At 37.1% G+C, this 26,784-nt stretch overlaps 1 protein-coding gene across 2 annotated transcripts; it reads right to left on the reverse strand.

Moving 5' to 3' along the window:
• Positions 1 to 7,547: 7,547 nt before the first annotated feature.
• On the reverse strand, positions 7,548 to 26,784 carry LOC144976612 (uncharacterized). Of its 2 annotated transcripts, none has more exons than XM_078920915.1 (4): positions 26,494 to 26,784; positions 20,754 to 20,871; positions 15,736 to 15,869; positions 7,548 to 11,068 (listed from the first exon to the last, which is right to left on the reverse strand). In XM_078920915.1, the coding sequence occupies exons 2-4, from the start codon at positions 20,827 to 20,829 to the stop codon at positions 10,862 to 10,864; spliced, it is 417 nt and encodes a 138-aa protein (XP_078777041.1). In that variant the 5' UTR covers positions 20,830 to 20,871; positions 26,494 to 26,784; the 3' UTR covers positions 7,548 to 10,861. The 2 variants fall into 2 exon arrangements, with proteins under 2 accessions (XP_078777041.1, XP_078777035.1); XM_078920909.1 differs by lacking the exon at positions 26,494 to 26,784 and adding an exon at positions 22,966 to 23,144.

Genomic DNA, 26,784 nt, shown 5'->3' on the forward strand with positions numbered 1-26,784 from the left:
TATCTTGTATCATGGTATCTAAACCAGGAACCAAATATAAGTTTAAAGTCAAAATGACCTGAATTACCGACAGTCGTTATAAGTTATGAAATTATATAAATCAAGTTCAAATTTTGGGGGTTCCGATAGCTTAGATGATAGAACACTCGTTTCACATGCAAATGCCCGAGATCAATCCCTGGTTAAGTGGAATTTTCCATTTCTGACCCTCCTGTCTACCCAGCAGTAAATGGTTAGCTGAGCACGTTAGATCTGCAAAAAATATTTTGCGATAAAGTAGACTAGTGTCCTATCCAGAGGGTAGCAAACAATTACTATTGTCCGTTTCAAGCTATAGAAACCGGGATAAACTGGTTCCATGACCTGATGTCTCAAGACTTACATTCAATTTTGGCCGTAAGAAATAGATAAAACTGGAGATAAAAGCGACTAAAGCGAAACACTGACCGATCCTTTTAACGTGCCATACAGGATACAAATGTTGCATTGTAGGGAGGTATGTGGCAGGTCATCCGTGAAAACCAATACAGCCGCACACAAAGTAAAATAACATCGAGCTGATTCACAAACAACAGCATAAACAGCAATATACCAAAAGTCTTCGGTTACAGGTCGCCCCAGCGTAAAGGCTGACTTTTTGACAAAATAAAAGACACTGTTGAAGTTATGTCATCATAATTTATTTACATTTATTTATTCAGACTTGCATCATCGTCAAGAAAATTTACTGGGCAAAAGCTGCAACAGATCATTCGTTAATAATTAAACTATCTCTCTCTCTCTCTCTCTCTCTCTCTCTCTCTCTCTCTCTCTCCCTCTCTCTCTCTCTCTCAATCTTTATATATATTTCACATGTCCATTTCATATGGTACCAGTCGCCTGTTAGGCGTTCTCTTCTGTACTATCACCCTTACCAAATCCACCACTGCCTATAGCTAAGTACTCACTCACACATGTGTCGAGTGTGGTATTGTGGGTTAAGTGCCTTACACAAGGACTAAGAATAAAACGTTGGGACCAGAATTTTCACGATCACTGTCACCAACCACTGACCACGCTTAACATTGCTTGACTTTTGTGACAAGACAAGCCACGGTACCACTGACCAACCGAGCCAAATTTCATCTATGAAAAATCACACCATCTCTCCTACCCACCACATCACCCTCCATGGAAGAAATAAGGGGATTTGGGGGCAGAGTGGCTCAGTGGTACGGTCTTTGCTTCGTACCCAAAAGGTACCGAGTTCAATCACCCGCCGCTGCGCTGTGTGGCCTTGAGCAAGTCACCTCGCCCTTGCTCACTTTGCGGCGCTGCACAGCGGCTGACGCCTGGGTTATTCCAGTCTTCCCTTGGAATAGATCCTAAAGACAAATTTCCCCTTGGGGATGAATAAAGGGAATTTTATTATTTATTTATTTACAACCAAAGTTTGCAGAATACAATCTGAATCATAGTTGATCCTCTAAACTGTTTTTTTTTTTTTACAAGACTCACCCTGCCTTCGTTATAGATAGAACTAAGTTGACGTCACTCATGAAATTGTTATTGTTTTTGTCATCGATGTTTATGAGTGATTCTCACTAAACCAGACTTAACAAGACAAAAACGTTCAAGGATGCACATAGCTTATGGCAATGTTGTGAGGATCTTAGCCAAACGCACAGCATCCATATGATATTTTTTATAATATTCTGTTTTCTTGTACCATCCGTGAAGTTCCAGTGTTAAGTTACATGGACTGTACTCAGTCTCGAGGACTCCCATTACCTCAGTTGGTAGAGCACTCGATTCATACCAAGGGGACAAAGATCGATCCCGGATACAGTCGAGATTTTTTTTTTCTGACCCCCGGTGTCTACCCAGCAGTGAATGGAATGGGAAGCTGGATTTGTTAGATCTGGCGGAAAGTACTTTGCAATAGACTTACGTCCTAATCAAAGGGTAGCAAGCTATTGCTATTGTTCATTTCACGCTAAAAAAAACCGGGATAAACCCCGGCTCCATGAGCCTTATGGCTCCGAAGGACTCTGACTCGAATCTAAAGTGATGCTTTGATTACATCAAGATTGATTAAACCCTCTCCTTCCTACCAAGAACAAAATCGTCACTTTTGATACGACACAATATAGATACATTTTTTCTTATTCAGATTTATTTTGTTCATCATATAAGTTGAAGAATGATATTTGTTTGATTAATAAGAACATAATGTTGTTTTATAGAGAGCTTTTTTGAGTCTAAAGAATCAATTTTTTCTGCTGGGTGTCACGAAATGTTATTATTAATGTTTTATTAAGTTTATTGTGTACGCTAATCCCAATGTTATCCTTAGTTCGTGATGTCCCGATGTGATGATCATATCGCATTCGTCCTTTTGTAGTTGACTTCTCTGGAATAGATAAAGGGACATAGGGACCTGGTGTTGAGTAGAACCGTTTTAATGGCTTTAGTTTGAGGTCGGAAATTCTATTTCACAGTTCGTGGATTTTCCCGCGAGTCATTTCCGGGCACAGAAAGAGAGACCATTTAAAAAAAAAAGTATTTCTTTTCTTTTAAAATTCTGTTTCTTGGTTTTTGTAAAACTTTCATCCTGCCCAGTCACCAGTTGGCCGTCCGACGATTCGGACGTATTTTATTTTCTATGCAAAGTTCAGCCGATGCTGTTTTGCAAGAAGTTTTTTACTTCAGTTTATTAAAATCAATTAATTGTGATTTTAATTGTTACAGGCCTTGCGGTTGGTGGAATTATTCATTTGATTCTATCTTTCTGCTTATATTATGAGTGTATTAATACAAGTGATTTTCTAATTTGATAGTTTGTGCCAAGCACGTAGGGCAGTGACCACGTGTGTTGAGAAGTTTATAGTGTTGTGATATGTGAAAAAGGTGATCTAGTTTAAGTATTATTGCTTTTGTTTTTCTATGGTTAATTAAATATTGTTTTCTTTCCCATTCTAGTGGGCCTGTTGATTTGGGGCCAAAGCCAAAGAAACTATTATATGAATTAACTTTAACCCTTTTGAATTTTGGATGTAAGACTTTTCTTCTTTTGATTTGTGGCCAAAGCCAGAACATTTTAATCGCCTTATCCTTGGCCGATGCCATCGATATTATACCATATGAATATTGTTCATATCCGGCCAAAGCCGTGGACATTTTAGTTGTATTGTTATAAGGCCGACGCCTTAGATTCAAAGAGAGGTTGGACAGTACAAATTGTGACAGTAGAAGAAAGGACGACAGACTGCATCATCTCGACAAGAGGAAGAAGCCCTGACGGACCTGTGACGGACAGTTCATATTGTGTTCTATGTGTTCTGTAAAGGTAAGGGGCCCCACCTTCTTGTGAAATCTGTTTGTGACTTATGTGATTTATTCATTGTTCCACGTTCATCGTTACTGTCTAGTGAATTGAGTGTTCGTCATTACATGTGCGAATGAGAGAGAGTGTGAGAGTAATTTGCATTAATAAATTATATGAAATATGAAAATTTACTTATCATTCTCTGATTGTTAGTTTGTTGGGCTGGTCAATTTGTTGGACGTTAGCAACCCTTTAAGGCCATTGACTGGGACGGAGGTTCTGCAGACCACCGACTCACTCTTTGGCATTGTCACTTTGTGACATTTTTGGTGGAGCTGCCGGGTACTTTTGCTGACGTTTAACAGATTGATTTTTGTCTAATACTGATGGTCAGGGGTGATTTGTAATTGACTCTCACCTCACCCGTTACTCACTTATAAAGACAGTTTATATTTTGTTGACTGACGTAAAACTGTAAAGTCGTATCCCATGACATTGAATAGGAACTTGCACTGTCATTGATTTATTGCCTTTTGTTAAAAGACATCGGCTAAGTTGAAACCTTCTGTTATTGTTGTCACTTGCTGGTTATCTTAAACCAGTTGTCTGTCACTGAGATTTACGTGAATTGGGTCAGATTGACTTGTTATTTTAAACTGAGTTGGGAACAGGGAGCGTCGATACCTACTGTATCCCGTGGTTGTTATATTATGAGAAGTGTTGTTACACATCATCGCTGATTATTTTATTTGCCATTAAAGGCGAGAAGAAATGATAATTGCTTGAAGTAAGTAATTATTGCAATATTTAAATTCATTCGTCAGTTATACCCGAAGGTATATAAATTTCCACTAGTTGATATCGTTGACTGATTTTCTAATTGTATAATTACAAAGACTTTGTTTTTAAGTTTCTCTTGCTTGCTCAAGTGTTTTATCTCCTTTGCTTTATTTTATTGAACTACATTGTCTTTTCCTCCTTGAACCATCATGGATGTTGAGAAATTAATCAAACTCGGTGCTCAACTGGCATTGGAAGGTGAGGCTTTAAGGAAATGGGTAGATGAACAAATAAAGCAGGAAGAGGCTCGCAAGACGGATGCTCTGAATGAGGCCAAGGCGCGAAGGGAGCACGAGCGAGAACAAAGGGAGCACGAGCGAGAACAAAGGGAGCACGAAAGAGAGCAAAGAGAACACGATCGAGAATCGGCAAAGGAGGAGAGCGCCCGCGAAGAGAAGAGACTGGAGCTGAAAGCCGCTCTTTTGGAAAGAGAGTTGGAGTTGGAAAGACTGAAGGTACAGCATCAAACTCATGCCTCCTCCGGGACTCATGTGCCGTCGTCGTCGGTCGGGAAGAGCCCACGACTACCGCCGCTTGATGATAGGAGAGATGAGGTCTCGAGTTACATTTCGCGATTTGAAAGGCATGCTTCTGCCAATAACTGGCACAGTTCTGACTGGGCAACCCACCTGGGTGCCCTACTGTCCGGAAAGGCCCTGGAAGTTTATACCCGTATGGACGAGGCCGATGCCAAAGACTTCGGGAAGGTCAGGGACGCTCTGCTCGCGCATTACAATTTGACGGAGGATGGGTTTGCCGCACGCTTCCGTACAAGTAGGCCAGAGCATGGAGAGCGTATGGGCCAATTTAAGATTAGAATTGCTGGGTACCTGGACAGGTGGATTTCTTTGGCGGGGAAAAACAAATCCGACGCTGAAGAGATTATAGATCTGATACTGAAGGAGCAGCTAATCAATTCATGTGGCCGGGATTTACAGGTGTTTCTCAAGGAAAGGAAACCTGGGAACACGGAAGAAGTTGTCAAGTTGGTTGAAAATTATGTGGAGGCGCACGGGGCGATGAACGCCTATTCTAGGCCTCACTCGACCATGCCTAGGACGGGTAAGGAGTCATCATTGACAATGAAGCCGACAAAGGATGAGCGTCATATGAAGGCCATGGAGACGAGTTCAATGGGGGCGCAGAAGGACAACCGGATGACTTGTCATCGATGCTCCAAACCTGGCCATATCGCTCGCGATTGCCGACAGAAGCCACACCAGCTCTCTGCTCTTCGAGCGGAAGTTCCAACGTGTGATTTTGCAAACGACGGGGTCACACTGAAGAAAACTGCTGGAAGAAACGTGACCGTGTGTCACATACTGCGGCGTCATTGACCACAGAACTGGAGTGCAAAAATCACCACGGATCTATGGAACTCAAATGTGGGTGCACTGTACCCGTGATCTCTGCAGCTTGCACAGCAGACGACAACCATCAATTCTCGCGTATGCCAGTGGCAACAGGCTTCATTGACGGGAAGCGTGTGACTGTTCTGCGTGACAGCGGTTGTAGCTGCGTGGTGGTACGCAAGGAATATTTTCACCAGAGAAAGTGAGCGACAAGAAAGTACCGGTTTCGCTTGCAGATGGTAGCATTGCAACAGCCTCCGTGGTAGAAGCGGAGTTGAGATGTCCATACTACGATGGGCCGGTTTCGGCAATGCAAATGGACGACACATTGTATGATGTAATTGTAGGGAATATTCCCAATGCAAAATGTCCAGGAATTGCCATTGGGGAAGTGAATGCAGTGGAGACGAGGTCAGCTGCGCACGAGAAGGGCAAGAAGCCATTGACGACGCCGATTGCGTCAAATATCGACATCACTGTCAAGCAGTTAGTGGAGAAACAAACCAACGACCAGACACTGATGAAGTGCATGCAGATGGCACAGACCGGAGAGGTAAGACAGACTGGCCGATCTAACGAGACTTGGTATGGTTTCGAAGATGGTATCCTCGTCCGGTATTTTAGGCCAAAGCGGACCAATCATGGAGATGTCATGAGACAATTGGTCGTTCCGAAGGACCTTAGACCCACGGTCATGAAGTTGGGTCATGAAAATATACCTGCTGGGCACATGGCCGCTAAGAAGACTACTGACCGGATTCTCAACGAGTTCTTCTGGCCCAGCGTGTGGACCGATGTCCAGAGATTTTGCCAGTCGTGTGACCGATGTCAGCGATCGGCACCTAGATGGCGAATACCCAAAGTGCCCCTTGGGACTGTTCCACTGAGAGATGAATCATATTGTTTGGGGTGCGCCAAAGCGTAGAGCGTTCTAACATGTAAACAGGAAACTGTTGTCAAGGGAGCAACGTTACCCAGTTGTGGAGCGTGAATGTCTTGCTCTAGTTTGGGCAATACAGAAGTTGAGCACGTATCTTGTCGGGAGACAATTTGTCATTGAGACAGATCACGCGCCTCTTCTTTACTTGAATCGAGCAAAGTCCGAGAATGGCAGACTCATGCGTTGGGCTCTGTTATTGAGTCAGTATCGGTTCACCCTGAGGTCTGTTAAGGGAACTGACAACCATGGGCCAGACTTCTTGTCTCGGATGTGAACATTTCGTTCAAATTATTGTAACAAAAATGGTGTTTTTGTCTGAAGAAGGGGGATGTGTCACGAAATGTTATTATTAATGTTTTATTAAGTTTATTGTGTACGCTAATCCCAATGTTATCCTTAGTTCGTGATGTCCCGATGTGATGATCATATCGCATTCGTCCTTTTGTAGTTGACTTCTCTGGAATAGATAAAGGGACATAGGGACCTGGTGTTGAGTAGAACCGTTTTAATGGCTTTAGTTTGAGGTCGGAAATTCTATTTCACAGTTCGTGGATTTTCCCGCGAGTCATTTCCGGGCACAGAAAGAGAGACCATTTTAATAAAAAAAGTATTTCTTTTCTTTTAAAATTCTGTTTCTTGGTTTTTGTAAAACTTTCATCCTGCCCAGTCACCAGTTGGCCGTCCGACGATTCGGACGTATTTTATTTTCTATGCAAAGTTCAGCCGATGCTGTTTTGCAAGAAGTTTTTTACTTCAGTTTATTAAAATCAATTAATTGTGATTTTAATTGTTACAGGCCTTGCGGTTGGTGGAATTATTCATTTGATTCTATCTTTCTGCTTATATTATGAGTGTATTAATACAAGTGATTTTCTAATTTGATAGTTTGTGCCAAGCACGTAGGGCAGTGACCACGTGTGTTGAGAAGTTTATAGTGTTGTGATATGTGAAAAAGGTGATCTAGTTTAAGTATTATTGCTTTTGTTTTTCTATGGTTAATTAAATATTGTTTTCTTTCCCATTCTAGTGGGCCTGTTGATTTGGGGCCAAAGCCAAAGAAACTATTATATGAATTAACTTTAACCCTTTTGAATTTTGGATGTAAGACTTTTCTTCTTTTGATTTGTGGCCAAAGCCAGAACATTTTAATCGCCTTATCCTTGGCCGATGCCATCGATATTATACCATATGAATATTGTTCATATCCGGCCAAAGCCGTGGACATTTTAGTTGTATTGTTATAAGGCCGACGCCTAGATTCAAAGAGAGGTTGGACAGTACAAATTGTGACAGTAGAAGAAAGGACGACAGACTGCATCATCTCGACAAGAGGAAGAAGCCCTGACGGACCTGTGACGGACAGTTCATATTGTGTTCTATGTGTTCTGTAAAGGTAAGGGGCCCCACCTTCTTGTGAAATCTGTTTGTGACTTATGTGATTTATTCATTGTTCCACGTTCATCGTTACTGTCTAGTGAATTGAGTGTTCGTCATTACATGTGCGAATGAGAGAGAGTGTGAGAGAGTAATTTGCATTAATAAATTATATGAAATATGAAAATTTACTTATCATTCTCTGATTGTTAGTTTGTTGGGCTGGTCAATTTGTTGGACGTTAGCAACCCTTTAAGGCCATTGACTGGGACGGAGGTTCTGCAGACCACCGACTCACTCTTTGGCATTGTCACTTTGTGACACTGGGTAAGCCTGCCATTTTGGGAAAATACTGAAAATGATCGGTAAAGAGAGAGTTAAATGGTAACCCGATCCACTTAAGAATATTGGTAATGTCGCTCAATTTACCAGTAGAGTTTTGACCAATCAAAATACTAGAATCAAGCCCGCTCGGACCACGACAGTTTGCGCTTGGCTAAGAAGCTCACAACATTGCTATCCGGAAGTAAAACGGACCGACACACAAAACTATGTCTTACCTTGAAGGTTTTAAGTCTGATTAATAGTTTAGTAAGAATTAGTCATAAACCCGGATGGCTTAAAGCGATAACAAAGATTGAGGAACGTCAGTGTCATACTATCTATGCAAACGACAGAACGGAGGAAGTTGACATAACTCGGTTCTTTGTTATTGATCTGAGAACACAAGTTGCGTGATTCGTTCTCACTAGATTCTCTCAAGCAGACTAAACGTTTAAGGTTACACATAGTTTTTTTGTGATGGGACAATTGATCAGGCGTGAAGAACTAATGGGTACTTTCCTCAAACGCATACTATCGATGGTGATACCATATCGTTTGCTTAGTTTATCACTAATAGGATTCAATAGTCGTAACGTCACTTCCTTCCTAATGGCGCATGGTAACAAAAATACAAGCAGGAAATGGACCAGAGACACCCCCTTCATGACCACAATTGCCCCAAAAGCAGGCTCAAATCAAGAAAAAGCTTCCTCACAGTAGAGAGCCTTCACCCAGACCACTCAGCATTCTTCCGCCTGGACAAATGGGTAGAATGGGACAAGACAGCAAACGATGCCCTCCAGCCCCCAACAGAAAAGCTCCCAGCAGGCACAGACCTCAAGAGAAAAGAATGGGTGGCGTTGAACAGAGCTAGAGCAAAGGTGGGAAACACCGCCACCAACCTCTTTAAATGGAAAATCTCACCGGGCACTGAATGCCCATGCGGTCACCCCAGACAGACCATGGACCACATCCTGTCCGAATGCTCGCTGGGACCTCACTGCACCAATGTTGACCTGAGGGAATGCAACCAGACTGCCCGGGACTGGCTGACTCACTGGCGCGACAAGATATGATGATGATGGTAACTTAGCAACACTGGCTCTAAACTATCGGAACAATGGCGGACGCCCGTATGAAATATTTCTCCGGCGAGCATAAAAGCGTATCCAGAGGAAAAAAATCCCATAAATTTGATCATGTTTTGACTTTTACACATTCTGGTCACAAGACATATGAAGGGTTCTAGCCAGCTTGAAGAATGAAAAGTAATCATTTTCTTTGTTTAGAACCAAGATGGCCGCCGTTGCCGGGAGGCGTGACATCAGACTACTGAATCCAATTGCCATTTATTGTTTACATTCGAACGGCTGTCCGAGGGGCGTGGTTATGTTCCCTTCCACTATCTCTTTGTTTACAGAATGAATGAAGATGACGTCACTCAGCTCTTTATTAGACTGCAAGTTGAGTGATAAGTTCTCTGACCGTCGACATCATTAACTTATAGCCTGATACTGGCAAAAAAAAATTACGTCAAAACACAAGTCCATGGCCACAAAAGAACACAAATCGTGAGTTGTATTCAATAGGCCAACCAATGGAATCGCGTGTCTCCTTGAGCACTACTAAACGACAATCATAAGACCTAAAGAAATGACATCAGACTATAGATAGTATGCGCTTGGCTAAGAAACTCACAGCATTGCCATCCGGAAAGTTAACGGACCAGTACACAAAGCCATGTGTAATCTTGAACGTTTATAGTCTGGTTAATGCAGTTTCAGTTTAGTGAGGATTACTCACAAAAATGCCTGGCTAAATATAATACAAAGAGTTGAGTAACGTGAATTTCGTTCTATCAATAAACGTTAAATGTCACACAAATTCTTTTTGTGTCAGGATGATTCAACGGGCGGCAGAACAATGAGTATTATACGTATACGCATAGCATTAACACAAGTTGAGGTACTGTGTGGAATGTGGTGTTACTAAAAGTAGCTTTAAAACGCCTTTAGAAGCCTTCGTAGGATTTTGCTGACAAAGGACGGATATAACATAGCTTTAATTGATCTATAATAAACTGAATGCTTAGAATAGCCTTTGCCCTCTTCGCTATACAATCCAGGTAATTATAGCCTTTCGTCGGGTCGCCGTTTGCTTTTCTTTTATAAAAACAAATTAGTGACAAACATGTTGGGACATTTTTAGAACGTTAACTCATTGTTATACTTTAAGGTTATAGGTAAACAAACTATGACATTTTAACAGTTTATTCCTGAATCGTATACCCTTTATGGATATCTTCTTGGTGGGCCAAATGCATTTTCCATACCTAGTATAATTATCGTGTGTGTGTGTGTGTGTGTGTGTTTGTTTGTTTGTGATTGCTTCATCATCAGCTTTTCATTGGTTTTGTAACAGGATAATTGAATTCGCTCTTGTGTCTACTGGATTTTTCCATAACAAAATTTGATTAATACCATAGTCGCCACAGAAGCTATTGCCAACCAAGTCATGTGCTAATCAAGAACACAATATGGTATCAAATTGAGGACGTTCTCCACAAGAAAATAAAGATCTTGCTGTATCATAGAGAGAATTTGATAACGTCCCAGACCGATAGCTAACTAGTCCTATATCTGGATCTCTGTCATCACAAGAAATCATGTTATTAAATTCGGTTTCATCATATTAATCATAAAGGAAAATGTAGAAATGGTACAATTAACTCCCAGAAGACCACAATGCTGCTGTAATAACTAAAGTCAATAATTTGCAACACGATAGCGTTGTCTTTATAAACGTATTAGATTCAGCTCCGTTACAAAGGTTGCTTCCACAACAGTACGTGCATGTAGATGGGGTTGTTGAACAGTAACGATCTGTGTTGAGATCTTCCAAGGAGTAACAGTCACTTCTTTTCATGCAATCCTGTGAAACAGACATAATGGAAATGATATAATGTGATTAAATAAAATGGAATATAATTCCCTTTATTAACCTCCGGGGATGGGAATTTTTGTTAAGTGTGTATTCTACGGAACAGAAAGGAATAACCCAGGTGGCAGTGGCGGCAATGCAGCGACGAACAAGCTTGGACGGGCTAATCTGCATAAGAACACAAGGGGTGGCGAGGGAATCGGGCTTTTAACCAGTTAACTACAGTATGGAAATATAGTTATAAAAAAATTTGGCCAGAAAACGATTTAAATGGACCTCATCTAGGCAAAAAATCTGAAACCTGGGACCTGGATAGTGTGTGTGTGTGTGTGTGTGTGTGTGTGTTATGAAAAGAAAAAAGAAATCATTGGTTATTTTCTAAAAGATAATGCACTCTTGCAGCTTGGATTGAATCACTATACAGTTTCTGTGCTTGTATATTTTCAATAAATGTTTCTGGCTGACACTAGTTAACGCCTTCCTCACATGACCCCAGACACTCTTTCACACACACATATATATACACTCAAATACATACATCCAATCACACATAATATTTTTTTTTCCTTTGCGTCGATCTCACTTTATATTACAGAGAATCTGAATCAAAAGCATAATATCTTAATTGTGGTTGTAATTGTTCTTTAAAAAAAATAAATTAATCAGTTAACTGCCGTTCTCTGGAAAACATGTATTTAAAAACTCCTTTAGAAAACTCGCCATTCAAAAATGGATCGATTGAAATGACTCTCATCTTGACAAAACCTCTCAAACCTGGGACTTCGCGAGGTATGGGTTGTTTGTTTTTTCTTTGCCAAGATGAGGGTTATTTCAATTGATCGATATTTGTAGGACGAGTTTTGTGGCCAAATTTTTAAATACGTTTCCTTCCAGAATACAGCAGTTAGCTGGGGTTTTTTTTAATTGAAAAGAAATCGAGATATGTCCTATTGACACGATCTGTTGACATGTAACAAATTATCTCCAATGGCCTGGTTGTTATTTGTTTGTATTCATTGCCAGTTCTTACGGCATATTTTACACTCAAAATTATTCGTAGATGAACAAATATAAGATATTGTTTTTCCAATCACGCCTATAATTGTACAGAGTACTGTGACCTTTGATTCCCAGGGAATGAAGATAAAAATACCGTCAAATAATATATCTTATTGTGCCATCCACGCCTATAAATGTACAGATTACTGTGACCTTTGATTCCCAGGGAATGAAGATAAAAATATATTCAAAATCATAAGTGAATTCAAGTTGTGATTATATCGAAAATATATCATCCATACATTTGATGCATTAAAAATAACCTAAATTGATGGTTCCTCTTTGGCGTCTTGCTGCTATGTCTGTCAAGCTACATGGATGCCTTTTCAACTATTATTTTATAGCATGAGAATTCAGTTCTTCGATCAACAGAGTGCATACACTTTTTAAAATTATGTCAGTTATTGTATATTCTATTAAAACTATTCCAATAAACATTTAAGTTGTTTTATTCATGACTGGAAAATTTAAAATAAAGTTCATTTTGGCCCTGAAAGTATTCGCTGACCGTGAACCGAGGAGTAAACAGCCCAAAGATCCTGAGCGTCACAGATGATCAGGTTTTGCGATGCTCAAAATATTGTGAAAAATACTCACTATCTGGGCCTGACCTATTTGTGTGTTTAACATATAATAAGGGTATCTGGGGACTTTTCACACAGGAAATAAATAGTCAAGGGGACGAAACGGGGTAAATGGCAGGAAATTATCCGATTTCTGATTAGTTAATGGTTAGAAACCGGTGAACCATCAAATTGGTGGCCAAAAATGCAGTCATAACATTGTTTACACCCTTGCCAAAAAAAAATAAAAAAAAATAATGGGAGCGATCGATATTCAGGTTTTTTGTTTGTTTTTATTTTTTTGTCATAATGAGACATCGATCACAAGATTTGTTGTCCAACGATTGGATGTTTTTAAAAAAATAAATATAAACACGCTACTTTGTTTATGACAGCTACAAACATACCCATGGGTCAAGGTGAAGAAAATGAGTTAGTATAATGTTGGGTGTTTCAAAAACTGTGAACACTTTTCATTATGTATGTCCTTTTGAGTACAATATTTGCATGTGTCCAATAGCTCAGACACATGGAGAAGTAATATATATATATATATATATATATATATATATATATATATATATATATATATATATATATATATAATATCATCATCGATCGTGGCTTGTGCTCTTGAGCACGTTGCCGGTCAGTTTTCTCCACGAATCACGATCCTTATCTTCAAAGGCCGGTGTTCGACCTGAATACGTGCCAACTCTTTAATTTTCAGGGCCGTAGATATTTGGAACTCTCTCCACGCCTCTTCAAGAACTGCGAGAAATGTCAACCTTTATAAGAACTGTGTTAATAGAGAATTAGAACACCAGTTTGAATTCGACGAGTAATTTGTGTTTGTTTTATTTTTGATATCCTGTACTTTATGTCTTACTAATGCATATCATTTTTTATCACTGTGATAGGGCACCGAAGACCACACTATTGGCTTAATTTAGCTCTTATTAGGTATTGTTTTGTATTGTATTGTATGTGTAGGTGTGCACATGATCCGCTTAGAAAGGGGGGTGGGGTTGGTTTGGAGATTATAGTTGTGTGGGGTTATTGAGGTGAGTAGCAGACTGATAATAGTAGATGATTTTATTTTCTGTGTGGGCACGTCTTTGGACACGTCTTCGCTGATTGTATATGCAGTTCTATTCCATTCCTTTTGGAAATCAATTCCTAGTCTTCCTTTCACCGTCGTAGCAAATATTTCTCTTTGCTTTCCTTTTTTAGTTTCCACCATCGTGTTTTTCCCTCACGTTGTTTCTCTTTTAAATTTCCTCTTTCCAAATGCCAATTTCTCAATAACAAGCTTATGTTGCGCTGCCACTCTCTCTCCCGTCAAACTGCCGCAATCTGATACTTCCTTCCAAATTCTCCTCCAGCAAAACAGGTAATCCACTTGTGTCTTTCTCACACCGTAATTTGATATGAAGGAAACCGATCTTGTATGAATTTGGTTCCTTTTCCACTCTAAAACCAAGTGGTCTACCACGATTTGTTACACAATCTTTTAATTTGCACCACTAAAACAAATCGATTCTGTAAAAATATTTTCCATTCGTGTACAATTGATTCTAATGATAAGCACATATATTAAATTACATAACTGTTTTGTCAGTAAAATAAACATATAAAGCTTTTATATAAAGCTGAAATTTTACCATATAATTCTCATTTTTTATTTTGAAAATATATTAGGCTGTATGACTATAAATTTAATGCTGTGCGGGTTTGGGACAGGCCGTGTACATGTTTGGGACATGAGCGTACGTATTTGGGCGAGTGGGTTTGGGAAACTATTATCAGACATTTTGCTATATTAACCAATATTATACTTCAAATATATTTGCATATCATCAAACCAATCAAAAGACGTCAAATAAATGAATTTCTCAAAATGTGGAGAGTTAAGCTGATCTAATCTGCAGTTAGAGTTGTTAGAATGTGAGGTATATAAAAAGCATACGGATTTCGGGCGACCTGCCCTAAGTAAAATATATAAAAAGCGTACGGATTTCGGGCGACCTACCCTAAGTAAAAAGGGATATTACTCTCCAATATGATATTTCCTATCCAATAACCTTGTTTGGCCAGACATGTCTATACTTGTTTCCACGACTAAGAACTTGAAATCCCAAGGATTTACGTTAATCATACAGTCACTAGCAAAACGAATAAAAAAAAGTGATGTATGTCAACAACATTAACGAGCTCAAGTTGCATCGATGAAATCTAAATAATATAGTCTTATCATCAAGTTCATAAAAAGGAAATATTATTGTCACGTTACAATGATGGGTGGAGGAGATTGGCCGGATGGTGATTTATCTTTTTTTTTGGTTTGTTTGTTTGTTTGTTGTTTTGTTTTTGTTTAATAAAGGGGGGGGGGGGCGTGTTTATCTGTTTTAAAAATCATTTTTCATTTCTCTCTCTCCATTGTGATGGTTTTATGTTTGGGACTATATTATACTTCTATGCCATTGATAGTCAATTGTGGGCAGCACTTAAAGCTCTGATAATAGTACGAAGCAGATTTGAAAAAGCATTTTCATTCAGATTTGAACATCAAGAATCAGTGAGCACCTGGCAGTAAAAACACAGAGGTGCGCTAATTGTATGGCAACCCTGGAAAAAGAATCTATGGTAATCAAAGCTATTAAAATCCCACAAGTGTAAAGTATGGATGCCAATCATCCAGGGCAATTAAAAACAATATGTGGATATTCTAATTTCAATTAGTTATATTATTTACCCTAAGGTAAAAATGCTAAAGGAGGAGACTCTAAAAATTGGCTCGGAGCGGTACCCGAATCCGGGACCTTCCGGTCCGAAGGCGAGTGTCATTACACTAGACCACATAGCTACAAAAAAGAGGCCCGAAACGTTCCGTGTTTTGGGATTTTGTTCTATTCATTTCTGTTCATTACTATTTACAGACCACGGCGTCTAGTGGCTTTGTATCACTTTGACAAGATAATGATAACTAATGATTGTACTCTCTATTTTAAAAAGTTAATAATATGAAATGTTTACCTTATCATAAATAGTGGTCAACGTGTATCGTTGGAAGACCTTGTTGCTACATACTTGTCCTGCTGAACATGTCGTTGTAGCGCTACATGAGTCTTCATCGCTGTTTGTACATTGATAACATTCAAGACCTGTCACTGGGAAATCAAAAAGGAAAAGAAAATGAAGGGTCAACCGGGTAAAAACAGAGTATACAAAAGTTATAATCCTATTACTTAATACTCCATTAATCAGATGCGATTAATGTAGAGTTTACATTCAAGTTCAAAAGTAATTAATACCCAACGTCTCATGTCACGGGAGAGATTCAAATAAGAGATAGCAGCGAGGTGACCTCGATGCATCTTGGAATGCTGCTCGATGTGACGATAATGAACTCATAACTGTAATTGGAAATTGGAATTATGAAAGTGAGAAGTTTGAAAAGCAGGCACTGGTGGAATATAAAAATCCGAGAAGCTTTAGCTTTCTTCTTAGAAAAGACAGAATCAGCCTTCTTTGACCGGGGATCGAACCTCAAACTTCCTGATATCGTACACACCTCTGAAGATTTTTTTTCTATCTTTCAGCATTGCCTGCTCCCTAAATTTTCATTTCTTAAATTCTAAAAGTAAATTTGCAAATGGAATGTTCTCTCCTCACAAACTACTACTACTACTTCTACTTCTACTACTACTACTACTACTACTACTACTACTACTACTACTACTACTACTACTACTACTACTACTATACTACTCTACTACTACTACTACTACTACTACTACACTACTACTACTACTACTACTACTACTACTACTACTACTACTACTACTACTACTACTACTACTACTACTACTACTACTACTACTAACTACTACTACTACTACTACTACTACTACTACTACTACTACTACTACTACTACTACTCTACTACTACAACTACTTATACCACTACTACTACTAATAATAATTATAATAATAATAATAATAATAATAATAATATAATAATAATAATAATAATAATAATAAAATAATAATAATAATATTAATAATAATAATAATAATAATAATAATTAATAATAATAATAATAATAATAATAATAATAAATAATAAATAATAATATTAATGATAATAATAATAACAATAATAATAATGACAATAATAATAATAATAATAATATATAATAATAATAATAATAATAATAATAATAATAATAATAATAATAATAAATAATAATATAATAATAATAATAATAATAACAATAATAATGACAATAATAATAATGATGATAATAATAATAAAATAATAATAATAATAATAATAATAATAATAATAATAATAATAATAATAATAATAATAATAATAATAATAATAATAATATAATAATAATAATAATAATAATAATAATAATAATAATAATAATAATAATATTATATATTATATATATTATTATTATTATTATTATTATTATTATTATTATTATTATAACAATAATAGACTCTTATAGAGTGCACTGTATCCACAACCGTGATGCTCTTGGCGCTTTACATCAACACAAAACAAAATCAAAGAAAATGCATGACATGGTATGGTATGGTCATTTTTTTGTTTTGTTTGTTTGTTGTGTTTTTTAAAATGTTTTTCTGTTTTAAAAATCATTTTTATATCTCTCTCCATTGTGATGGTTTTATGAGCTTTTAGTATGGGACTATTATATTATAATATATATTATATTATATTCAAGGATTCCTTGAACACAGACAATAATTTGGACTCCCGTATGCTCTGTGGAATGTTGTTCCATACAGATGGACCAAAATGAGAAAAGGGCCTTGTTCGCGCCTTGTACGAATGAGTGGGAAAGCCAAATGGGTGATGTCATTGGAGGAACGAAAAGATCGAGTTGTGGGAAATCTGTAATGTATGGAGGGGCAGTGTTTTCCTAACATCGATAAACTAAGACACATGCTTTGAATTTGACCTTTTTCTCAAGAGCAGCCATTGTAATCTTCGAAGGAGTAGTTTGGCAGAATCAACCCTCTACCTTCGAAAGACCAATCTGGCAGCATTATTTTGGACCGTCTGCAGTCGCCTGAGTTTATTTTCCGAGACACCAAACAACATAGCATAGCAGTAATCCAGCTTTGGAAATAAAAGAGAAACGCCAAATTTCTTGGTAACATCCCCAGAAAGGAACTGTCGAATAGATCCAATTTTTTTCCATCTGACATATTAATAACTGGATCATTATTTTATTTTGGTGACCATCGACAGTTCTGATAGCTGAATCTAAGAATTTTGACCTTGTCAACAATACCCATCGACACCTCTCCTACTTTCAATTTCATAAAAGATATTAGTTTTAAACACATTGAGATTTCTTTTGTTCTAATCTGAAAAAAATAAAGCTGTTATATCGAGTCTTAATATTGATTTTCAAAACACGAATGTTTAAAAGGCTTCATGTTCAGTACAAAATGAATATTTATGTTTTATATTGCTTTTAAGGTCTTGTGGTGTGACACTCCCTTTATTCAGACTGGTTCGTTGTCGAAAATAATATAAATCACAACAACGCCTGTTTCGTCCGACGTGTAGCTGGTGTTGCTGTTTGCTTATAACTCCTAGTAAACGGCATTGAGTACATTTAGTGAACATTGCGTTAAATATAGAATCTCTAAGTGTTTCTGTTTTGTCTTTGTTTAATACGGTGGGGGAGGGGGGTTGAGGATATCTCATCATGAAGGGCAACGAGTGCTATGGCGGCGGTAGTTGGAGGTGTGAATAACATTGCTGTTACTGCTCTCTTAGTGAACATGGTAAGACTAAGATACCATGTCAGCTTTGAGTAAAATCTTACCCGCTTTTAGGGAATTAAGCGTGCTAGTTGAAATGGAAGACTTATAATGCGGCTATGTAGATTTGTGGAATGACACTCGCTTTCGGATAGGAACTTCGCTCGGCGAATAGTTTAGTCCTTGGAAAAGACTCTTTACTCACATTCTTTCATCGTTCTCAGGTAAACGAATACTTACCTTACTTACCCGGGTTCCATCTCTTTCCAGAGGTCGGATGTCATGGCCTTCCATCCTTCACGGTCCATTGCAGCCTCGTTACAGTCTGCCATGTGCCGTCCTGTAGCTTCCTTGATGCCATCTGTCCAGGATTTCCTTTGTCTTCCTCTGCCTCTCTTTCCTTCAATTCTTCCCTCCATTATCCTTTTTTCGAGACTATCATGTCTTCACATATGTCCAAAATATGACAGCTTTTTGTGCTTCACAGTCAAAAGAAGTTCTTTTTGTTTTTGGCCCATTAGGTCGAGGACTCCGATGTTTGTTTTTCTTGCTGTCCAAGGTATTTTCAGTATTCTCCTGTACGTCCACATCTCAAAAGCTTCAATACGTTGTTCTGTCTGTGCGGTTAGTGTCCACGTTTCACAACCATGAAAGAAAATGGACCACACATAGCATTTGGTGCATCTCATTCGTGTTCTGATGGAGATATTTGTGTTGTTGAGGATTGGCTTTAGTTTCATGAACGCATTTTTGGCCAGCATTATTCGTCTCCTGATCTCTTTGTCAGACTTTGCCTCGGATGTTACCAACTGCCCCAAGTACGTGAACTCCTTTACTTGTTCCACTGGACACTCTTCTATTTCTATATCTATGTCTATGGGCTCTTTCTTTTTTGTTATCACCATTGTTTTTGTCTTCTTCGCATTCATGAACAGCCCCTTTTCTTTACTCTCTTCGTTCACTTTTGAAAGTAGCTTATGTAGGTCTTCCTTACTTTCCGCCAACAGGACAGTATCGTCAGCGTAACGTAGATTGTTGATGTTGTGGCCACCAACCTTCAACCCTTGTGCTGTTTCTACTTGCCGAAAAATAGACTCTGTGTATAAATTAAACAAGCAAGGAGACATAACACATCCCTGGCGTACTCCTTTCTTGATTTCAATTGCATCTGTTGTATCTGCCTGCACTTTTATCTGAGCCTTTTGCTGCCAGTACAGATTAGCGATTAGAGCCACATCATTCTCTTCCACACCTATTGCCACAAGGTCCTGGATAAGTTTCTGATGACTAACAGAATCAAATGCCTTTGAGTAGTCGATAAAACAGGCATATATGTCTTTTTGGACCTCTAAGTATTTTTCTGACAGGATTTTTAAGTCGAAAATTGGCACCCTGGTGCCACTGTTCTTTTTGAATCCAGTTTGCTGTTCTGAAATCTCACGATCTACTTTTGACGAGATTCTTTTCAGGATGATTGTCAGGAGGAGTTTTAGTAGACGGCACATAAGACTGATTGTTCTGTAGTCCAAACACTCAATTGCACCCGCTTTCTTGGGTAGCAGTATGAAGATAGAAGTGCGAAGGTCTTCTGGGATGTGCGTTGACTCGTATATTTCATTCATAAGGTCCGTTATCACATCAACACCAAATTCACCCAGTGCTTGCAGCATTTCTGTTGACACCCCATCTATTCCATTTGCCTTCCCTGTTTTCATGCAGTATAGGGCTTTCTCTACTTCTGATCTTAGGATTGTGGGTCCCCGTAGAAAGGACTGTATATGGTTGTCACCTCTGTCCGCATTGAATAGCTCCTCCACGTATTCTTTCCATCTATTGGCGATTTCTTCCACCTCAAAGAGGAGTCTACCTGAATTATCTTTGATGCAACCGCCAGATTGAGCGTTTTTATATGTGAATTTCTTGATTTCAGCAAGGACACTCGCTTTCGGATAGGAACTTCGCTCGGCGAATAGTTTAGTCCTTGGAAAAGACTCTTTGCTCACATTCTTTCATCGTTCTCAGGAAAACGAATACCAGGCCATTAACAACATTGTCTCTGTCGGGAAAAAAACTGTATTGTCGTCGTGTCACGTTCTATTTGGTTCGTGTTTTTGATCAGGGACCATTTTGTAAAGGGGTTTGGGCAAGCTTAGTGGATATTGTCCTATATAAAATCTCAATTTAAAAAAAAACACTTTAAAAAATAACAAGCAACTAATATAACATTTCCTGTCACTACTTACCGGCTACGATGCATAAAGCAGGAAATATAATGAGGAAGGTGTTGGATCCGAATGTCTTCATTTTGGTGTTATACATATCGTTGTCACTATGGATTCACAAGTTGCAAACGGGTCATATCTGTAAATAATAAGGATAGTTGTTATTTTACAAGAAAGAAAAGGATGGTGACGACGAAGACGATGATAGTGATGATGATGATGATGATGATGATGATGATGATGATGATGATGATGATGATGATCGTGGTGGTGGTAGTGGTGATGGTGGTGGTGGTGGTTGTGATGTTGTTGGTGCCGTGTAGCTGTTGCTGAAGTTATTGCGCAATGCTTGAGTTAATTTTTCTCACGAGCTAAGGATTGAATCCATTTATAAGGGGGGCTCAATAGCTCAATTGGTAGAACGCTTGTGTCGATCCGGGGCTTAGTCGAGGGTTCTTTTTATTTTTCTAACCTCTCTGTTAAAACTACAGCGATTGGCTAGCTGGGTGTTGGTTTGATAGATCTGGAAGAAAGTACTTTGTGGCCGATTAGCATGCTGTCATAGCGGGTAGGGAGTAATAATTGTTACCCTCCACAACAAACATGGGATCAACTCTGGCTTCATGAACTTCCGATGGCTCTGATCGGTTTCTTTCTTTCTTTTCCTATTTTGTTTTTCTTTTTCTTTTTTCTTTTAATTTTTGTTTTGTTTTGTTTATATTTGTCTAGGGGTTTGTTTTCTTTATTAATATTCGTTTGATATTTAAGTTTGGTTTAGGTTTTGTTTTTTGTTTTTGTTTTTTTTTTTGTTTTTGTTTGTTTTTTTGTTTTTTTTTATTTTTAATTATTCATTTTTTTTTACCATTGTTCGTCTGTTATAAATCAATTTTAAGACCACGTTCCAAAATTATTTGATGGGAAAGTAGACCATGTTTTAATCGACATGCAGTTCTCATAATCAAAATGTATAGCCCTTTCAATATTATATTCACCTGAATGAGACCATTAGGTATAAATTAGCCTACTCGACGGCCACATATTTGGAACTTACTATGTTTAAAAATATATATATATAGCATAAATAGATTTAGAATTCTGGGTATTAATGTCTGTTGATCCTACTTGAACTAGATACGTATAATAAAACGTAATCAATAGACGCCCTAAATAAAGTGGGCGTCGGGAAGACCATAATTTTCGATTGATTTATTTTAGTTTATGTAATTCATCTGTTTTTTACGTGTCCAATCTATGTTATAACTGTTGTACGCATGTGTTTACTTTTCTCAGCATTGTGCTTCTGTAGTTGTTTGTGTGTCTGTGTGTTTGTTGGGTTGCTTGTTTGTGTGTGAGTGTGTGTGTGTGTGTGTGTGTGTAAAAATATGTGTCGGTGTGCATATTTTGTTTGAGATCTAATGACCGTTGTTGGATAGAAGAATAGAGAGTGAAATAAATAACGACAAGGTGGGAAATATAACGATGAAAGGAAAGCAATATCTAATGTAATTAAAAGTATGTACAAAAATGCATCGCACATATAATATTGAAACCAAAGATAAACATTTCGATACACATTGTGCTATCCTCGGGAGTTATTCATGACATCTAGGCAATAACTATCTATATACGTAAGTTAAAGGGAAACAAACTATAAATCGTAAGTAAAATTAATAATGACGAAAATTTAATCAGAAATACACATAAAGATAGCTACTTATAAAAGATAACTTGAATATCAGACGAAATTCATATCAGATTAATATAACACTTCAACAAAACGGAACAAGTCTTGAGTGTATTGAACATATGTAAAGTAAAACCATACTCTAATTACACCTACACTGCCATATATTGACAAAACACTTGTTTTGCATGTTGACTAGAAGACTTTACCTCAAACATTGATCCCCAACTTGTTAAAAAGTCTCAAAAATGACCTTCTTGGAATGTTGTCGAGATGGATTGACATTTGAAGTAAAACTTTTCTAGTCAAAATGAAAATAAGTGTTTTGTCGGTGTACCATAGAACGGTATAACTTGTACAATTTACTGGATGAATTGTGTAACTACAGGAGGTTAACTTTAAAGATTACAGACAAAAAGTGATAACATAATGAGATATTTTTTGGTCATATTTATTCCTACAAATTCTACTCCCGCCTTTATACAACTCTTCCAGTGCCGTATCATCTCAACTATTTTAAAATGAATCTAGGAATAATAACCATCCTACCTGAATCAGTCAATAGTTAATATCTGTATTTCTTGAATGTTTAGATTTCCTGTATTGTATGTCAAAGTCTACATTGTCCTCAACTAATAAAGCGAGAAGAAAGTGTTAACTTGTAATTTCTCTAGAATTGCGCATGTGTTGTAAAACCGACTAGTCTAAGTCGTGTCAACAATAGGTATGGGAAAGATAGAGCCACTCTCTGATCAAATATTGACACAAAGGTTGAACTATCAAAGACGACGCTGTGTTCTATTGGATATTTTCCTTTATCCGATCTTCCAACGAAGCAAACGATTTGAGGGATCTTATCTGCCGCACTCGGAAAAAAAAAAACAACACATTTTAAACATTTTGGCAAGAAAATTCGTCCTTCAAATATCGTCACAAACTCTCAAACTTGGGACTTCCTGTTAGTTTTTGACAAACGATGGTCATTTTAATCGATAGATATTAGAAGGACGGATTTTCTGGCCACACATTTTAAAATATGTTGGGGGGGGGGGGTGTTTGAGAGTGTGGCAGTGTTAGTATTGAGTATTCTACTTTAATAAACGTCTTTTCTCAATTTGGTCAGAAAACTTTTACTTCAAATATCGATAGTTTTAAAATGATCCCTACTTTGTCAATAATTCTTTATCTCGAAACTTCAGAGACTTTAAGAAAGTGCCGAGATTTTTTGTTTATTTATTTATTTTCTTTTTTACAAGTTTTGGGTCATTTTGATTGAACGATATATTAATATGAAGTAAAAGTTTTCTGGCCAAGATGTAAAAATTGCGTTTTATCAATGTACGGAACGGTGGTCCATTGTATTGATCTAATCTACTAAGGCATGCCACACTTTCATCGACGGTCACAATATCATTAATTAAGCACGATAATATAGAGCATATCTACGATTTCCTTGCCCAATCCACCTCACAATGACGCAAAATACTGAAGCCACGGAAGTCACAATGAACCGAAATGTTGTGTTTTATACATAGTAATGTAAATGTTGCTGCTCGAAGCTCGAAGAAATAAATAATAATTTGAAATTGAATGTAAGCTTCAATTTAATTATAAAAACAGATCAAATGAACGTTACGGGTTTCCCCTTTATCAACAAAACAGAATGAATGAAACACTACAGATGAATGAGATAATGTGGCAGTGGCGCTGTTAAGATGAATAAACAAAACATTGGTTGAGGCCTTGCTTTTCAACCCGGTGTATTGTGTTCATTTGTGTAGGGGGTTTACATGTTTAGTGTTTGTGACGACTGGAGTGTTCAAGCTTTCAAGTAAAAGTTGTTCGTGGGTACAAATAATAATAATGATAATAATAATAAAATAATAATAATAATAATAATAATAATAATAATAATAATAATAATAATAATAATAATAATAATAATATAATAATAAATAATAATAATAATAATAATAATAATAATAATAATAATAATAATAATATAATAATAATAATAATAATAATATCCTTATTGTCCTATAAAAAAAGTGGCAATTTGTTATTTGGTTACACATTTATAACAATACAATATATTGACATAGACACACACATATGTTGACAAGTACTGCGTCAGAGTATTTAATGAGGCATGAGTCTACCGAGATAATGTTTATAACGTTCTATTCCTATAATTTATGTCGTACCTACGTGATATACTTTCTGTTATGCAATTTACAATGGCACTCAATATCATATTCATCTAAACCTGGGTCGGGTGGATTAATGTGGGAATGTATTTTACTCAATGGCACAATGCTATAGCCATTACATTTTATTGAACTTTTATCACTACCCATTCAATGGTAGAAATTGTCGCCTAACAATTAATTATTATCTCAACTTTCACAGTACCGAGACCCCATAATGAAAATAGTTTGCAATAGACGCTAAAGCTTCTGAAGACAGACTTTACCCTGGTTTTAGTATGAATAAAAATGTAAATAGAGTGAATTATACTACGAATATTGAATATAACATGAAACTGATTTATGTATTAGATAATTAATTCTCAATATTATCAATTAATTGACATTGAGTAGAATTGATAAATTGTATCTATGAATAAAACTTACACAGAACAGTTAAAGGTTTTGAGAACATATCAGCTCTTAAACGATACGATAAGATACGATACGAATAAGTCTGCCACACTGCCAAAACTCCTTTGTTTTAAATTTTGACCAGAAATATTTTTACTTAAAATATCGATATTGATTAAAATGATCATCGACTTGTCAAAATATCTCAAGCTTGAGATCAATGTTTGAAGTGAATTTTTAAAATGAAAATGACAAATTATAAACAAGTATTGTCAGAGCATGACAGGATCGAGTGACATGTTCAACATAGGACGCTGACATAATAACAAATTGAAGGACCTAAATTTGTCCAGCCATTCGGTCACAGCTCTGCTCGCATCTGACAATAATCTTTTTTTTTTCATTTTTCTCAGAAAACTTTATTTCAAATATCGATCGACTATAACAACCCTCAACTTGTCAACAACTCATAAACCTGAGACTTTTTTAAGTTTCGGTTTGAGGCGACGTGTATTTATTTACAGGTCCGATAATCCAAATTGGTATGGCCTCATTGTTGTAATAAGAATATTTTCAAACCAACGCAAAATGTTGCCCATTGAAACAATGTTAAAACGAGCCCATAATTGCATCCGGTTATCAGACCTACACATATGTTTACGTCATTTCGAGAGCGTTTGGAAAGTCGAAGGTAAAAATAGAGAGACAAAATATTGAGATACCCAATTATCATAAACGCCCGAGATAGATCTCGTTTGTGTTATACTTAATCGATATGATCTGTTATGTTTTATCATCTATTGTGACATAACTGAATGTCAAGTTTCTATCAAACTGTCTGTCTATGACTTGACAAAAGCGACAAATTGAAAGGAGCGCAAATCAAATTCATTTCTTGATTTAGACGTCTAGACGTCTAGCCCGATACTAGTTGTTTCACACCAAATGAATAGCCTTTTGGTTATATATTTGGATATGATCTGTGTATAGAATTTGCAATTCTAATTTGAAACTGAATAAATAAATAAACAAATAAATAAATGATTAAATAAATAATAGATAAATAAATTGATAGATAAATTGATAAATAAATAACAGATAAATAAATAAGTATATAAATAAATAAATAAATAAATAAATAAATAAATAAATAAATAAATAAATAATAGATAAATAAATAAACTACATTCGCCATTGTCGATTTGCTACTTGTATTTGGAATAAAGTCAAACGGGTTTACGCATGATAAATTACTCGATGAATGCCAAACACATCATTCATACGAGACGTCAGGCAGGATTTGTCCTTTGGGAAGATACTTTGCATGTTTTGCCATTCGACTGAGGACTGACTTTTTTTTCTTCAATACACCAGATTTTATGATCTATTCCTGCGATTAAAAACACTAAAGAATCGTTGCGTCAGCCTGTCAAAATAAAGGCAACAAAATGGAATCATTATAGTACGTGGAACTCACCAATGGCCTTGCTAAAGTGTTTTGGAATTGGATTCAATAGTCTGATGTCACGTCGCCCAGCAACGGCGAGCAGCCTGGTTCTAAACAAAGAAAATGGATACTTTGTATTCTTCATGCTGGCTAGAACTTTTCATATGTCATGTGATCAGAATGTATAAAAGTCAAAACATGATCATATTTATAATGTTTTTATCCTCTGGATACACTTTTATGCTCGTCGGAGAAATATTTCATAAGGGCGTCCTTCATTGTTCCGATAGTTTAAGCCAGTTACTAAGTTACCATGCGTCA

This window comes from Berghia stephanieae, chromosome 1, assembly GCF_034508935.2.
Source record: "Berghia stephanieae isolate SIO BIC M18660-M18661 chromosome 1, UCSD_Bste_1.3, whole genome shotgun sequence".
NCBI classification, from domain to species: Eukaryota; Metazoa; Mollusca; class Gastropoda; order Nudibranchia; family Aeolidiidae; genus Berghia; species Berghia stephanieae.

Excerpts from the sequence above, each read along its gene's own strand:
- LOC144976612 (XM_078920915.1), bottom strand. The coding sequence starts at position 20,829 with ATGTATAACACCAAAATGAAGACATTCGGATCCAACACCTTCCTCATT. Across the intron at positions 15,870-20,753 it reads TGCTTTATGCATCGTAGCCG|TGACAGGTCTTGAATGTTAT; the intron begins GTAAGTAGTGAC and ends TTGATTTCCCAG. Across the intron at positions 11,069-15,735 it reads TGACCACTATTTATGATAAG|GATTGCATGAAAAGAAGTGA; the intron begins GTAAACATTTCA and ends TCTGTTTCACAG.